Raw genomic sequence first — 17,805 nt, 5'->3', positions numbered from 1 at the left:
AAGAAAAGACAGGTTCCATCTTCCTAGGCGGGGTACCCACAGTCCCGAGTCTGCTCATTGTGGCTATGCCAGTTCCTGAGAACCTGGCTACATCATAGATGGCACACGAGGCAAAGGCCTGACTAGTGCACCTCGGACAAGGGAAAGACCCCTACTCTGAAAATGGAAACTCATCCCATTCCCATGCACAGACAGGGTGAGGGTGTGGAGTGGGCAGTGGGTGTGTACGTGGCAGGGGGTGTATAGGCTGGGAGCTTTTTCCCCCTTCAAGGCTGTAGCAGGAGCCCAGGGGGCTCCCCAGCCCCTTGGCTTTCGGCCCTACCCCGACCATTGTCAGCACACCTCGTCCCTCCAGCTTCCGGGCCGCGGGCGAGATGATTTGCTGCAGATGACATCAGCCCCGGGCCAACGGCTGGAAGAGCGGAGGCAGCCACTGCGTGAGGATGTGCCGGGTGGTCCTTTCCTCCTCCTCTTCCTCCTCCTCCCCGGCTCCCTGCCTAGTCTCCATATAAAAGCAGCGCCGCCTCCCCGCCCTCTCTCACTCTCCGCTCCTCTCCGCCGCGCACTCTCCACGGCGCTAGGAGAGGGCGGAGGGGGAGGCGGCGTGGGGCGCGCGGCGCCAGAGGAGGGGGGACGCAGGGGGCGGAGCGGAGACAGCACCTTCGGAGATAATCCTTTCTCCTGCCGCAGAGGAGAGGAGCGGCCAGAGGGAGACACTTCGCTGAGGCACAGCGGCCGGCAGGATGGCGACAGTGGTGGTGGAAGCCACCGAGCCGGAGCCGTCCGGCAGCATCGCCAACCCGGCGGCGTCCACCTCGCCTAGCCTGTCACACCGCTTCCTTGACAGCAAGTTCTACTTGCTGGTGGTCGTCGGCGAGATCGTAACCGAGGAGCACCTGCGGCGCGCCATCGGCAATATCGAGCTCGGTAAGTGGCCCCACGCCCCCAGGGACGCGCGCTGAGAGAGGCGCAAACACGACCCCACCCAGGCGCGACGGTCACCGCGCTCCTCCCTCGTGCCGCGCACCCAGGCCTCTCCCCACCACCTTCCATACTTGATCCAGACTCTTTTCCGGACTAATTAAGAAGAATAATCCGAATGACTAGATATGAGACCCGGGGGGAGTCTCCCAATAACCTTGAGGGATCTGTCACCACGCTGGGTCCGCATCCTCTGCTGAGTTGGCCACCGCCTCTCCCGCTAAGTGAAATGCAGGTGTCAGGGGAGCAGAGGCCAGAATAAAGCCGCAACTGCAGGAGGCAGCAGGGTCGAGGAGACCTGATGCAACCACTCCTTTCAACCCCCTTCTGGCCTCAGGAAAAGGCTGGGACCCCCACAACCGCAGATCGGGGGCCGAAGTCCCATGTGCCAGGGCCCGCGTGGGATTCATCCTCAACCGGCTAACTCAGACCCTGAGAAACGCCTTTTCCGATTTCAAACCTTCTGATCCTTTCTTTCCTCAGAATGACTAGGCTAGTCCTAGGGCCACGCCCGCTCCCCCCCCTCCCCCCCCCGGGATGCTGGGATGCAAAACCGCCTTCGCTTTGCCACTAGACAGAGCCCGCCTCGCTACCGCCCCTGGGGCCTTGGCTGCAGCTCTCAGAAAGGACAATGGGACCCCAAGTTGTGGGGTGGGGCTGCTGCTTTTAAAAGTCCCAGCCTCTGGAGTGGTAGCTTGAAGGGGGTCGGTGGGGGAGACGTCAGCGGGTAGGTCAGCTCCTCGCCCGGTGCGTGCACCATTGGCGCTCTCTGCGGAGACCGAATAGCGGTTCGCCCGCGACCCTGGGCGGGGTCGTGAGGGTCCGACGGGCGCAGCCTCGGGCGCACCGAGAGACCCGCCCCCAGCCCCACCCGAGCTGCCGCAGTGCCCCCGGACCGCCCGACGCACCTGCCCCCCCCACACTGCGGCGCCCCAGTCGGGCTCGGCTGTCGGGGCGTGCGCTCTGCCCCGGCCTCCGGCTGGCGGGGGCCACGCGTCCCCACCTCTCCCTCTGCCTGGCTTTGTTGCGCTGGGAGTCCCTGGGTGGGCAGCTCTGGTCTCTGCCTTTCCCTTTATCCCCTAGCGTCCCGGCCCTCCCCTCGCCCCTGACAGAGGTCGCCGGGACCCTCCGCAGCCCCAGCCCGCGCTCTATTCTCCTGGGGTGGTGCTGAAGTGTTTCTCCGGGAGACACCGGTTGGTGGGCGTGGTGCAGTCCGCACTGCGGTCTCTACGGCAGCCCGAGGCGGACAAAGGGCGTTCACGCAGCCCTCGTTCTCCGCTCCCCCTCCCCAATAAAAGACGAAAGAAAAACCTTGTTTTAGATTTAAAAATAAATAAATAAATGCTTGTCATCTGCCTCTACAGTTGGAAACGGCCACTTGTCCCCAGAACAAAAGGCTGCAGGGTGGGGACTGTAGTTGCAGACCTGGTTCTTTTGTTTAACTTTAAAGCACTTGATTTTTTCCTTTCAGCTTAAAAAAAACAAAGAAAAAAAAATGTGAGCTGCAAGTCATGATATTTTATTTCCAAAAATTCAAGAACAAGCGATATTTCAATAGTGTAATGTCTTATTTGAACATCTCAATAACCCTCCATTTTCAGATTATAGGCCTTTGGTCTGATCAGTTCTAATTTAGTTTATTTGCACAATTTTCTCCTTGAAAAAATTTACACGTATTGACTTTGGGTGTGGCCATTGTAGGAATTAATGACTTCGGATTTTTTTCTTTAAAAAATTATTTGTAAGTGGCATTCCTGGGAGATAAGAATATATTAGGAGGTGCTTTTCTATCTACAAGATCTTCATAACCATTAGATGTGGCGGTGCTAGAAGGGGGATCATCAACCCCGTTTTAGAGGTGGGGACCCAGAGAGGCAGAAAGGGTAAGATAACCGGCTCAAGGTCACAGCACGCGTAAGTGACAAAAGTGCCGGTATTGCAGCGTCACTCGTTTTCTGACCCTGTCATGATGTTGGTGGAGGGAGGTTTCAGTACGACAGTTTTCAGGGCTTGCCTTTGTATGGCCATCCACTTGTGGGCAGCGCCCCATGCCGGGAGATGGTTCAGCTGTCACCTTCGGACCGTAATTACCTTCCTGCTTTGTTACTCAGCTGATCATTTTAGTGCCGTATTCCTCAGAGGGTTTATTCAAGCTACAAAACACAGGAATCCACATACTGCTATGAAGAAGGGCCCCCTGCCTTTACTGGTTTTTACACTACTAGCCTTTAGTGATAAAATTCAGATTGGTCTTCTTGACATTAATTGTTTAAAAGAATTATATAGAGAGGAAATGGCACAAATCAAAGATGCAGCTCAACAAATTTTCACAAAACAGACACAACCTGAATTACCCAGATCAAGAAACAGACATTACTGGAACCCCCTCAAAACCCACCTTGTGTTCCCTTTGCAGTAATCACCATGCCTTCCTGATTTTTAATTCCCTAGTTTGGTCAGGTTTTTGCATGGAACTCTGAAATGACTGTATTGATCCCGTTAAGAATCAACCAAGTGAGTGAGCAGAGCCATTTCCTTACACACCATAGCAGATGCTGCTTTTCCTCTGGAGATGGCTTTCCTAGCTCCTGGAGTGTTGGATGCAGCTTAAGATGGCAGGCCCTTACAGTGCTAAGTGAAAATCCTGCTCTCGCAGCTTTTCAGACAGTCTGAAATGACTTAGCAACAGGGCAGGCTGGCCCTGTTTTCCTGTGCATGACAAGCTGCTGTTTCAGCCACCGGGTCCCAGCTGGGCCTCCTCCAGAGGTCACTCTGATGCCACTGCTGTTGTTGCTGGTGCCTTTGGGCTGTGTTGTGTGAAGGGAGATGGAGCCACTCCAGGGGGCCTGCTCTGATGATTGTGTGCTGCAGGCTCTGAAAGCAGTTCCTCATCTGTTACTCTTTCTTCCTATTTTCCTTCCTGCCTTAACTGAGAATCTGGATTTGGAGACCCTGGTGACTTGGATTCTTGCCATCTGATTACTGAGGGCTCTCTGGGAAGCCTAGAAAATAATCTATAAATCTGTAGAGACGTGGTGGTAATGCAGTAAATCAACAGGCCTGGAACATCCCAATGTGGATGCTTCATAAATGCTTCTTGAAACCAAGGAAGAGAGATGCTCTTGTTTTCTCAACTGTATTTGGAAAGCATAATGAAGGCTTTGGACATGTCTCCTCCAGAGTTTGGAACAATAGTGTTTCCTCAGACTAGGCTAGCTTCATTTATTTAGGTATGCAGAACTTTATTCCAAAGTGTTTTAGCTACCACCAACTAATACTTTTTGGAACCTTTTTCTCCTCCCTAATTAGCCCCCAACATGGATTTAGCTAGTGGTTCTCATTTTCAGCAAAGCCTTCCTTCTTGTTTTTGTTTTAATACATAGAAAACATACATCTGTCCCTTGCAAACTGAATTCTAGAGCCTTATGAAAGTTTTCATTGTTTCATTTCATTTTTTTTTAAGGAACTAAAACATATAAGGAATACTAAGTATCTGATGTTTTCAATTACCATTAGATTGTAACTTTTCCTTTAGTTAACATTAGGAATCAGCAAGATTTGTTATGAAAAGATAAATGTATATAACATCTACTGCTCTGCATTTTTAGATAAAACTTTAGCTGATTACATTGTAACATTCTGATGTCACTTAATTGAATGTGTTCAGTCTAAGATGCTAAGAGAATTTAAAACCCAGGAAAGATTTGGGGTTTAGTTTTCGTTTTAACAGGCGAAATAAGAAACCAATACCATATGTGGTGAGAATTAAATGTTAGAGTCTTAAATTTATTATATTTGTCTTTATACTTTCCAAAGTCAAAGACAGATGGATTCCTGCTTACACTGCTTAATTGGTATTATCTACTAAGGACTTTGTGATCCATGCTGAAACACAAGCCAGTCCCCAAATTTAAGGTCATTAAACTGTGATTCATTGTTCACTTTCTCTAAGGGCTTACTTTAAGAAATAAGTTCTAACTTTTTAGACAAGCAAATAATTATAAGTCTCTTCTCATTTGCTTCAATTGTAAGATGTTATCTCAGACCTAAATTATGTATTATCAATGCTTTGAAACTATGAGCTCTGTATGTAAGATATTATCTGCATCACATATAACACATGTTATGAACATCAAGTTGCTGTCCTTAAAAAAAGAAAAAAAGCAAATTAAAGATGAGTTCAAAGGAAAAATAAATTTTTTTCTCTGAGAAATAAAGCATTCCTAAACTTAGCATTTCCTTTCATTTATTTATTTATTTTTGGTTTCAATCTGATTTCAAACTACTTTTTAGCATAGTTTTACAAATGTAATCTTATGATTGTAGGTTAATCATTTAGGTACTTGCAAAAAATACTCAAAAGCCTGTTTTTCAGAGAGAGCAATTAAATCCCATGAAGGAAAATCAACTTGCCAAAGGCCCAAATAACTGTCAGATAGAAGCCATGTACCATCAACATGCAATGCACAGTCATTTCATTTTGCTTTCTTCAATCCACTGTTACCTTTAGAAATATGGATTTTAGCCTTTAAATGGGAGGTGCTTTTAAAATTGTTGGTTTCATTAAACAATCCTGTAGAATGCTTACATGATTGGTAAACTTGGAACAATCTAGTCTATATATACCAAGAGTACCTGACTCTTCCTCATTTTTCACCCTGACTTGTTCTGTGATGACCCCTCTCTGCCTCCCTGCCCCATAACCTATTCTTTTCTCCTTTTTTCATCTGTGTATATCATGTGCATGTTAGCCTCCCTTTTGTGTACTGCTACCACCTGGGGTCAGAAAACTGAGAAGGAAAGGTCCTTTGTTGCTCCCTGGTCCCAAGGAGCTCACTTTCAGTGCTGGGCAATAGCCACAGAGCAGGCCCAGATTGTTCTCAGGGATGACGGATGCCTTTTGGCTCCAGACATTGAAGAATAGAGCTCAGTGCCTCCAACTGCCTGGAGTTACTCTGCCCCCACCTGGGTAAGCCCAGAGGGGTACAGTCTTAGAATGGTGGAGAAACAAAGCCTCAGGGAAGAGCTTGACTTGGCGCATACTGGGGTGATAATCAGAAAGAGGGCTTCCCTGCCCCCCCAAACAGAGACCAGGATGACTTGTTTCTGAAAGCCTCTCTCTTCACCAACACCCCAGGATCCCCAGCAGCCAGATTGAGAGAGAGGAGACTATGGAAAGGGCCAAAGAGATTTTTCTGTCCTATGACCTTTAGAGGGCTCGCTGATGGCTCCCTGTTAGGCACAAAGGGGAGCTACATAAACCTAGTAAATGCAATATGAACCTTCATTGACAACTACTTTTAGCCTTTACTAATATATCCAGCAGGAGATATAAAGTAATTACAAATTATTTTATTTCTAAAATTGGTATGGAAAGTGGCCTAATTCCAAAATTTTCCTTTCCAACTCAAATTGCTGGTAAATCCATTGCAACCTTTATTTTTATAAGTCATAGTAGTGATTGTGCTTTGCTAAGAAATAATTTGGCTGGAAATTGCTCTCTTGAAAAAAAGAACCCTACATTTTTAGTTTTATTAAGAGTGTAAAAATGAGAAGTATTTTTATCAGCTGTGCATTAGTATAATTTAAAAATTGCTAAGTGGATTTCTTATCATTTAGTACTTTTTCTATTGCTAAATTACAAATCTATGCAAAATAAAATATGTATGTAAATATAAAGCAAACATTTGACTGTGTGTGTCGTGATGAGTTAGTTGAAGCCAAGGGAAAATGGCAGGTACCAATGTAAGAGCAAGTCTGCAGATAACCCTGGATGAAGTCATTCAAATAATGTACCAATTTAGACATTACTTAGAACAAAGACAGAAAAATTGTATGAATTTAATTTAAATGCATATGTCTCATTATTAACTTACTGACCCAGCTTGACAGGGTTGAAGACAAAGGGGAGCTCAGACCTGGAACATAGAGAATTCAGTCAACAATACCAATTAAGCAGCTCAGACAGGAACTCCATTTTTTTTGCACTAGACCAGTATATAGTGTATACGTTCAAGTAAAATATTCTAATGAATTCAGACCTCTCAACCTGTCAAGCTCTCTGTGAAACAAAAAGAACCCATTTATCATTTCTGCACTAAAAAGATCTGTGAAATCTCAACATGCCTTTCTTGTTAAAATTTAAATACTCCATTAGCACAAATGCAAACTGAGGCTATTAATGTTTCCAGGGAGAGCCATAAAATTCTCCCTTATGATTTAACCTCTCCTTAAGCATGTTAACTCTTCCACACCTGAATTCTTCCCATTGATCATATGAGAAATTTGTGCCTCTATTTAGTGGACACACATCTATTTGAAAATATTCCTCATGGTTGAAAAGGTCTCTGGTGTGTAATCTAAAGATATTTCAGATGCGCAGTGACCTGAGTTTCCATAATCTTTTTTTGTAATGTATGAGTATAACCCACCTTGATTCTTTACAGGATAGGAAGACTGAATACAACATAACCAAGGGTAAATACAGATATGCATTAAGGATCTAGTGTGTATTTAAATAACATACTGCTATTTATTCCGCCAAGTCTGTATACATGACTAATGTCCAATAAAAATGATTAAATGACTGAGTGTTAATTTAGAGATTGCTCACCTGCTGTGTTATACCTAGAGGTTACCTTTAGGTTACCTTTAGTGTTATCTTTAGGAGGTATGCAATAAATGTTTGTTGTTCCAGAGATTTGTTCCTGGCAATTGAGAAAGCTCTATACAAAGGTACAATTATGGATACCACATACTGGCTCCACCATGAACAACTTATTAGGAAAAATGTAATATGTAATATGTAAACGTAACACACACACGCACACACACCAGAGTTCTCGGGTTCCCCATCTTTTCCTGGTTTACTCTCCAGGCCTCCCTTCTATGATGCTCTCTGGGTTTCCTGCTGGGCCGTGCCCTGTGGGAGAGCAGGAGAGAAGAGGACAACGGGAGGAAGAAGGAAGAGGCTAGAGACTAGGGCCTGAGCACTGGAAACTGCCCTCCCACTGCCTCTCTCTCGCCCTCCTGTTCCTCTCACCCTGGATATTCCTTTCAGCCTAGGGAAAGGAAGTCTGAACTTTTGTAGGAATAACTGATTCATGCCCCCAACTCCATAAATGTTTTATAAAGTGTAAAAAGTTGCCATTTTTCTTTGCCTCTGGATAAGAAAATTCAATACAATGAACAATTATGAATAAATGAGCTGCTTGCCAAGCTACTCAGGTAACAGAAAAATGCCTGGAAGGACAAACAGGCCAAGTCTCGAAGGTTGAGATCCAGCCTGCTTATCAACAATCACACAAATCTTGGAATGATATCTAAGAATTCAGAAACCAAGGTCAAAAATGGGATGGATAAAGGAAAGAAACTGTATATGTACACACCCAGAACATCACTTTAGAAACAAAGGCCTCTGCTTGTGGCAGTCCCCATATCCCTCCTTTGCCTTCATTCTACATTTTCTTGCCACCTACAAGTGGACCATGAAAGCTAGAGTTAGGCTGTTGGCCTCTTAGGGGCTAAAGAACTAACCATCTTCCTGCCCTTTCTAGTCCCTCCTAGAGTACAGCCTGTCATTTTCCTAATAACTGTTTTCTTTGACTCTTCCAGAAGAGCTGCATTTACATTTTATGAGGGGCAGAAGTTCAGTCCACACTGCTAATTATCCCTCCCTCGTGGCCTGGTGGAGAGACCTCCCTGGCCCTCCCATTTTGTGGGCATCCACTGCTAGCCACCAAGCTCTTCAGAAAAGGAGTTCCCACATCCTCCCTGAAAGCCTGAGAAATGTTACAGTGATGTTGTCCAAACCGCTCTGAAATGACTAACTGGAAGTCTGTCAACTGTCTTTCTTTCCCTCCCTAGGAATCCGATCATGGGACACAAACCTGATTGAATGCAACTTGGACCAAGAACTCAAACTTTTTGTATCTCGACACTCTGCAAGATTCTCTCCTGAAGTCCCAGGTGAGGCTTCCCGTTCAGTATTAGCCAGCCTAGAATTCCAAAGGACCAGGAGCAGGCTAGAAAGCTTTGTCTGGGGCATCGGAAAGATTCTCTTATTGCTAAAAGGATACTTTGTATTTGTTACCATCAACTAGGTTAGCCAGCAGCCACAGTTAAGGAAGCCACTCTAGATTATCACTGTGTGGGTTATCTGTATTGTGGATTCTTAATGAGAAGTTTTTAAGTTCTAGGGTTTTGTGTGAGAGTGTGTGTGTCTCTGTGTGTGTGTACCCAGATAAATTTTATCTTACCCAGATAAAACTACAAATACAAATTGGATGCTCCTAGGATCCCAGAACTCTGTTTCTGCAAAAGAAAAGGAAACATGCCCTGCATTTTGCAATGAAATATGCATCATTTCATAATTGGATTATCACCTGACATTGTATTACCACTTGTCTTTCTTAGTGTGGGTAAAAAAATCTGGTGTTACAAACTGCCGTTAAAATAGCCTTTCTTTCAGAGATGAAACGAATACCAAAGAATAATTAAAGGTAAGGATGCAAAAATTCGTCTTATGTGAAGATGTTCCCACTACCCAGCCACCTCCACCTCTCTGGGGTTGTGCTCTGACCCGTGCCTCTGGTGCTGGGATGTGTTCATGCTGACCCGTCTCATCTTGCTCTTAGGAGCCATAACCTATATTCCTCCCATCTGGACACATTTGGGAATTCTGAGACAGAGTTTCTGGCCCATAATGACTCTAAACCTGGAATGTATTTCTCCAGACCTTTGCCACTGACCCATCAGAAACACTGCATTACATCTTATTTCTTGACTATCGCTTGAATTTTATGTAAGAGAAAGCTATTTTCTGTCCGTATACCTTTGTTATATGATTACTAATTTTATTGGCACTGATATAACATCAGGAATGAGGTTCAGCCTTTTTTGACTGATTAGATCATATTTTATTAGTCTTGTACACACTGATATTGGAAATCACTTTTCGAGGACATCAGTGCCTTCATGAATCACATTTGGCTGCAGTAGTATGCCCACAGGACTGTCTTGGTTCTTCCTTTTGAGTTTGATATTGGAATAAAATCTCATAAATCTCCGTTATTGAAATGCATTCTAACTATCAAGTATGGATTTGAGTAAATGTGCTAAGAAAAGCTTAGCAAGGAATTGTTTATAAAAAGTTAAACTTACTGCAAAGCCACATGAAAAATCAGTTTTTAAGTAACTGCTTTGAGAAAAAAGGAATCCAGAGACTGTCAGACAGCACATGATTTGCTGAAGGAAAGGTACAGTATAAGGTTATTTCTTTTATTATTGTATTTTTGTCTTGCAATATCTGCATAACTTTTAAAACCATCTCACACACAAAAAATGAGGGAAGTGCTCTTTTCCAACAAGTATGATTGTTTTGAAATGTAAAACTACAGGCTTTTATATTTTCTCTGTAGGTTGTTCTGGCTTTCTTACTATGATTGTTTGTAAGACTACTTTTTCTGTGTGTGTACACGTCATGTGATTATCATTGTGTTCATTCATATTTGGATTGACTTTATAGAGTGACAGCTGCGTATTGCAAAATGAAAGGCTGCAAGCATTGCTGAAGAATTAACCATTTCTATACCCAAGACCTAGTATTGCTCTTGTGGAGCAGGAAGATCAAATTTCCCCAAACTGTCACTTTAGCCTAATGTACTCCATTCTCCTCTCCTTTTTCCTGCTATCACCTTCAATAAGGATTGGTTACGTACCTAGTTGTATCACTGTTATGCTAGATGCTGTGTTTGGAGATTGGCCTTTGGACACACAGCATCTTTACTAATCTTGCCAACTCCAGAAAGGACTGACATTATGACTTCCCTCTCAAGCCTATGAGTACATCATACAGGCCAAGTCTCCTCTCTGGAAATTAAGCATCTAGAATAGACTCATTTTAGTAATGTTCCTGGGTGGGGAGCATGAAGGTTTCTAACCAAGACTGTAAGGTGATAAAAGCACATGTCAGATTCAGTTTCAGATAAGTGTGTTTTAGAGAAGAGATCTTAGAGGATAAGAAGATGAGGTTGGGATGCATGGAGATCATAGGATGATCACTGGATTGGGCCTAAGGAAGACTTTAGCTTTTCCTGAACAAACTGGAAAGGTTTTATGGGAAAATTTGAAATCTGTTTTTAAATGGGTTCAAGTCTAGTGGTCTCTTCCTCTCTCACTTGAAATAATGTAAAAGCTAATTTATGTACCTCAGTTCCCCTAAAAGGGAATTAGCTGAACCTTTTCCTTTAGAGTTTCAAGAATCTTTCTTTGTTTCTTTGAGTCAGGGTCTCACTATGTTGCCCAGGCTGCTCTCAAACTCCTAGGCTCAAACAACCCTCCACCTCAGCCTTCCAAGTAGCTGGGATTACAGGTGCATGTCCCACACCTGCCTAATTTCAAGAATCTTAAATTAATTTAGAGGCAAGGAGTAAGATGAAGGATGGATCCCCTAAATAAATAAAGCCATTTTTCAGCCAGGTAAAACATCATTAAATAACACCTACAATATGCCAGGCAGTATAGGGTGCTTGGTAAGTGAGGACGCTGTGAAGAAAAAAACAAATACAGTCATCATCTTTATTATGCTTATATTCTTGTGAGAGGAGAAGGCATTAGCAATCATATGCAGACCAACATAAAATCTAGCCCCTTGCATCAAATCCAGGCTTCAAACAGTCTTTGAGGGGTTTGGGTTTAAAAAAACATAGAGACAAGGTCTCACTATGTTGCCCAGGCTGGTCTTAAGCTCCTGGGCTCTAGCAATCCACCTGTCTTGGCCTCCCAAAGTGCTAGGATTATAGGCATGAGCCACCACACCTGGCTAGGGTTTTGTTTTGTTTTGTTTTAAGGCCAGAGTTATGGTAAAATATTCATTGCCTTCTATGATATAAGTAAATTAAGGCTTAGGTCACCAATATATCTGTCTTACATTCCTGATGGTTATTATAGCTTTTGTTGTTTATAATAGAGATCACTCATAAAAACTGAAGGTAGCCTCAAATTATAACTGACAGATTGTGCAAATGGCACAAGATTGATTCCCTTGTACTAGTTTACCCCTTATACTAGTTTTTAAATATGGTTTTGAGATTTGGTTTGGCTGTTTCTTCAGGATTGTAGGTCTCATTCAAGATCACTCTGAAAGACTTAGTCATCCTTTGAGCAGGAATTTGGACTATAAGTCCTTTCTCTACAGAAGGTGGGTGGTAGGTCCCTCAGCTCCCAGAATGTTAGTCCTGTGATCTTGAAGCCCTGTCCAACTCTGGCATACCATGATTCTTGGGGTGGTCAATCACCTGGGTCCATCTTACTATTACTTTGCCTTACTATTGCAGCATTGCCTTGCCTGAAGATTATTCAGCAAACATTTGGCATGTGCCCAGGGAAGATCTCTGCTGATTTGCCTTGATATAAAGCCATTCCTGGCCTCATCTAAGCTGGCTCAAGTGAGAACAGTTATCTTGAAAGAAAAAATTAGGTGCTCTTTTCTGAACACTCTCTAATCTTTCTGTCAAAGTAAAGTTGAGTCTTTTCAAAATAGAGCAACAGTCTTTTTTTGTTTAGTTTAGTTTTTGAGACAGTCTTAGCTATGTTGTTGCCCAGGCTGGAGTGAAGTGGTGTGATCTTGGCTCACTGCATCCTCAACCTCCTGGGCTCAAGTGATTCTCTCATCTCAGCCTCCTGAGTGGCTGGGACCATGGGTGTGCATCATTATGCCCAGAGAATTTTTTGTATGTTTTGTAAAGAGTGGATTTTGCCATTTTGCCCAGGCTGGTCTTGAACTCCTGAGCTCAAGCAATCTGCCTGCCTTGGCCTCCCAAAGTGCTGGGATTACAAGTCTGAGCCACTGTGCCTGGCCAGAACAACAATCTTATATTTCCTTAATTATGAATTTAAGTACTATTATAGAATTTTTGTTTACCTATATCATATGTTTATTGTACCCTAATCATGTTGGATGAGAATCATCTTGGTTAAGTCTGACCACAAAAGTAAAGCTAGACTTACCATGCTATACGTGATTTAGTTCATTTTCCATTGCCATTTTCTTCTTTCCCAGATTTAATTTTAGGACTGTCTACATATAGTAATAAAGAAGGATATCTCCTGGGGGTTGTAAGAAGTACCCCATAATTATTTGTGGTAGACAGACACCATTTCAAACAAAGAGTAAACAAACAAAAACTATTCCCAAGACAGGTGACATCAGACTGAAAATCAGTTACATTCTTATTTTTTTCCCATCATTTTGCCACTTTTATCTGCCTACTAAAATAATTAAAAATTTTGATCATCTGACTCCTCACCAACACCCTAGCATAATGATTAAGAGTGCAGATTCTGGGCCAGCTGCAGTGGCTCATACCTGTAATCCCAGCCTTTGGAAGGCTGAGGTAGGTGGATAACGAGGAGTTCAAGACCAGCCTGGCCAAGATGGCGAAACCCCGTCTCTACTAAAAATACAAAAATTAGCCGGATGTGGTGGTGGGCACCTGTAATTCCAGCTACTGGGGAGGCTGAGGCAGGGAATTGCTTGAACCTGGGAGACAGTGAGCCAAGATCATGCCACCACACTCCAGCCTAGGTGAAAGAGCAAAACTTGGTCTCAGAAAAAAGAAAGAGTGCAGATTCTGGAGTCAAACTGCCTTGTTTGATCGTAACCCCGCAGTTGATTTGCTGTCATGTTGAACAAGTTACCTAACCGTTTTCAGTATTCTTGTTTGTAAACTAAGGATGATCACTTCAACCTCATAGTTTCAATGCAGATCAAATGAGTGAAAGTGTGTGAAGCTCTTAAAACAGTGTTTGTCACATGGAAACCAATGTGAACTAGTATTGTCCCCTTGTGGAAAATCTTTTTGACCTTTATATTTGGCGATTGTTATTAGCTGTGGGAAATACTGGGTATTGATATTTGGCTGGTTTCCTTTTAGTAGTAATTTTAAATTTGTGTTAAAGATGTTTCTCAGAGAAACGATTGCTTTCAGCATTCTCAGAAGGCACAGAGCTGCTGCTTATGTGTAAACGGTGGCAACATTCTATGACTGAGCTTCTAAGGTCCTTTGGGCTTGAGAGCAAAGCACTGGCAATGCTTTAAAGTACTGGCTGGTATAGCAGAGTTTGAGAGCAGGGTTGGAGACCATTTGCAAAATGTTCCTGTGGGTGCCCATGCAAGGGCTTCAGGGAACGTGTGCACAGTCCGAGGACTGGGCTGTTTTCTCACTGTGACAACCCATCGTCGTCACTCCCTCCATGGTTTTCTCTTCTGCTCTCACCAATGAACAGGTGACTATAAATGCTGCCAGGTTTAAGAAACAGATTTCTTGTGGTTTATTTTCTTAGTTGGCTGAATGCACAGCAAGACCTTGATACATTTACATTTTGTCACTAGTTTTATAACTTTTAGATCACATTCACAAAAATCATCATAAAATGTGATGGATAGTGTAATGTGTATGTGGGCAGTTTTGTTGTAAGAACCAATGCCTTTTCCGAGAAAATAAACAAACCACAGCTGAGCAACTTTAGATTTGTACTGAGTGATTGCTAAAAATATCTTGCCTGGAGATAGGTTTTTGATAGAGAATTAAAATCAGCCCTTTGAATTTCAGTCATGCGAATCTTCTCCCTTCGACATTAATGAGGCACGGTTTACAACTAATATTTACCAGCGAGTGATAAGAAGATGAGAAAATGCTCTTAGAAAAGGTCTAAGATTATTTTAAGTCATCTTTCTCTGTCTAGACTTGTGTGTTTAGTCTGTCATGTGTAGAATTATAGCTTAATTGTATGTGCCTAGAATACATCAACTGCCCTATGACAGGGAATAATGAATGTGTTTTCAGCCCTGCTCCAACCTTTAAACAATAAGGCACACAAATATATGTTCCCCTGGCATTCAAGGGGCTGACTAACCCTCAGGGAACCTGCAATTTCAGAGGGAAAGCCGATCCTTTATCCTCGTGTTTTCTGTGTTGCCCGTGCAGACACTCAGGTCTAGGTACATGTCCCCAAGTCCACGTGGCTTGGCTCGTCTTTCTTCATTGCATCATCACACAGGGTTGTGGGAGGAATCCTGGTGTGCTAGAAGAAAATGACAAATAGAGAGTATTATTTTCGTTAAGGTAACCAGATCTCTGTTTAATATTCCTTGAGGTCATTGCTGCCTGCCTGGGAAGGAGACTCCCATTTTAATGCAAATCCCTAGCCTTGCTCCCACTTGCCTCATGCCCTGAGCCCTCCTGGCACAGTTGCAGGGGAGAGAGTGATCGACAGCTCCTCATGCTGTCTGCTCTCACTCCAGTGCTCCCATTGAGACTCTGCTGCTCAAGCAGCAAACTGCCTGGTCACTCCCATCCTTTTGTAGCAGTGAAAGAGCCAGACCTTGCAAGGGGAGGATTAGAATGTTATAGTGTATACAGCACAAGGCAAAATTCCTGAGATCTTGGTCAACTTTCAAATTTCAGGATTCTTTATGTCCGATCCTCACATACCAGGTGATTTTTTTTTCCCTTGGTGCAGGTGTGGCCTGCAGAAAGGAATAAAATGGCATTTCACTGCCATGTTCCGGCTTCCTCATTCCTCAGGGTCGTTAATGATGGCTCATTCAGACCATCCTAGAAATACCTATTCATTTCACTTTTTTTTTAAGAGTGGAAAGGATGTTTTACTCTGCTGACTGTAATGGCTCTCACGCAGCTCCTAATGCGCACTGTGGAACCACTCAGCGTAGACAGGCATAGGCAGGAAGGTAGCAGAAAATTGGCTGCCTGGGCCCAGGAGTCATTTTACTAGATGTCAATAACCCCTCCATTAAACCCAGCTAAGTGCGTTCCACAACAGCTGCTAACCAAGGATAGTACCTCATGCTGAGTGTCAGTGCTTTTGTCTTCATTTCCAGAGACCAAAGAGAGCTCATGGTTTTGAGATTTATTTTAAAGCTTTTTTAAGTATGCAACAACAGCAAACCGTCAAGCAAGCACAGTCCCTTTGCTTTTTCTGCCTCCTTTTTTCGTTCAGCACCTAGAAATAATGGTGGAAGATAAAGAATAAAGCATAAACTAATAGATCACTTTAAAAATGCCAAGTAATTTTTTGAGTGTTTATTAATAAGCAAGCAACTCTAAGGGAATATTTGGAAGAATAAAGTATTTCCCACTGTTTATAATTTGTGAAAATAAGTCATTCACAGCTTTAAAATTCACTGTGGTGTTCAACAAAGAAATAGAATTTCTTTTCCTTTTTTTTTTTTTTTTTTTTTTTGAGACAGGGTCTCCCTCTGTCACCCAGGCTCTAGTGCAGTGGTGCAATCACAGCTCACTGCAGCCTCTGCCTCCCAGGATAAAACTACCCTCTCGTCTCAGCCTCTCAAATAGCTGGGACTACAAGTCTGCTACTATACACAGCAAATTTTTAAATTATCTTGTAGAGAAGGAGTCTCGCTCTGTTGCCCAGTCTGGTCTTGAACTCCTAGCCCCAAGTGATCCTCCTGGCTCTGCTTCCCAAAGTGTTGAGATTACAGGTGTGAGTCACCCTGCCTGGCAAGAGAGTTCTCTTAATTTGCAAACTGTGTGTGTGTGTGTGTGTGTGAGAGAGAGAGAGAGAGAGACAGCGAGTGTGTCCAACTTTTAAAGAAGAAAGGGGTGAGAATGGATAATATAATAAGCATCGCCTATTGATTATTCAACCGTGGGTTTAGTCACAATGACAAACGTTACCCAGGTACCAGCACCCCACCCCCAGCTGCAACCCAGGACTAATTAAATGCTACCTAGGCAACCATCAAGTATCCCCAAACATCATACTCCAGGACTTACCCCTTTTGTTTTCTCGGCTGTGATCTAAGGGTAATTTCTATTGCATGTGAAGTCAGATTTCCTTGGTCCGAGAGAAACGTGAGAAAGTAAGAGGTACTCTGGGGAAGCACACTTAATGCACTGCAGGGACTGGAGAAATTAACATAAATACAAGACAATAATAATGTTATTTTAATAAACTCTACTAGGTTAAAAGATTGCCTGTAGTCAGGACTGGTGAAATGAATGCTTATAGAAAATGCAAGAAGAGAGTCTACACATGATTTAAAAATGAAAGTATATAATTAGAAATGAACACTGAAAAGCTAGGGTAGTGTTTTATTGAATGTAGCTCTTCTCTGCAGTTGTACTGCCCCGTATTTGAAGCACTTGAGCTGAGGTTGCCTCTCAAAATTGCTGCGTTGCATTCCTGAGGGGTAAAGACAAAATGTGAACATCCTGAGGACTGTCTTTGTTGTTATAGAGGAAAGTCCTCTAAACATGCACTCTGCCATTAATCTGGCCATTTCTTTCTTAATAAGAGCTGTGAGTAAACACGCCACTGTGGAGCATTGTGGCTCAAAATCAGATTTCTTGTTGGCATCTCACATGGATAGTGCGAGGAAGGAACAGCTAATCCCCCGAGGGAGCAACACTTTGCTAGTGCACCTGGCCCCAGGGTCACCACTCTACATAAATGTGGCTTTCTGGATCCTGAAGGACCATCAGTGGAAATGTCACATTTGGAGAAGTTATCCTTAGTGCAATATGATTAAAGATCAAACACGTTCTGCAACCCAGGCCAACGACGCTTTCTTAGTGCAGGGCCATTTTGAGCAGTTGTGCCTTCTGCCTTTTAAAAACCTCTCACCTGGAGGTTTTGATGTGTGAAAGATGTGAAAAACACCTAATAGAATTCTTCCTCTTTTTAACTGAACTCGATGCCTATTTAGGATGATATAGCAACCGCGATTTTATCTAGAATTCCAGTTTGTTTCTTAGCTCAAATACTAGGAGGTTTTGGCTG

General features: G+C 43.3%; 1 protein-coding gene across 1 annotated transcript in view; it reads left to right on the top strand.

Annotated features, from left to right (window-relative positions):
- The first annotated feature begins 686 nt into the window (after positions 1-686).
- MAP1B (microtubule associated protein 1B) overlaps positions 687-17,805 on the top strand; it is a 107,748-nt gene continuing 90,629 nt past the window's right edge. The window contains exons 1-2 of the mRNA XM_002806620.5: positions 687-927; positions 8,848-8,949. Of these exons, the coding sequence (XP_002806666.4) occupies positions 744-927; positions 8,848-8,949 (286 nt within the window). The 5' untranslated portion in view covers positions 687-743. The remainder of the gene's footprint in view (positions 928-8,847; positions 8,950-17,805) is intronic.

This window comes from Callithrix jacchus, chromosome 2 (genome assembly GCF_049354715.1).
Source record: "Callithrix jacchus isolate 240 chromosome 2, calJac240_pri, whole genome shotgun sequence".
NCBI lineage: Eukaryota > Metazoa > Chordata > Mammalia > Primates > Cebidae > Callithrix > Callithrix jacchus.
This window is presented reverse-complemented; position numbering and strand designations above follow the sequence as displayed.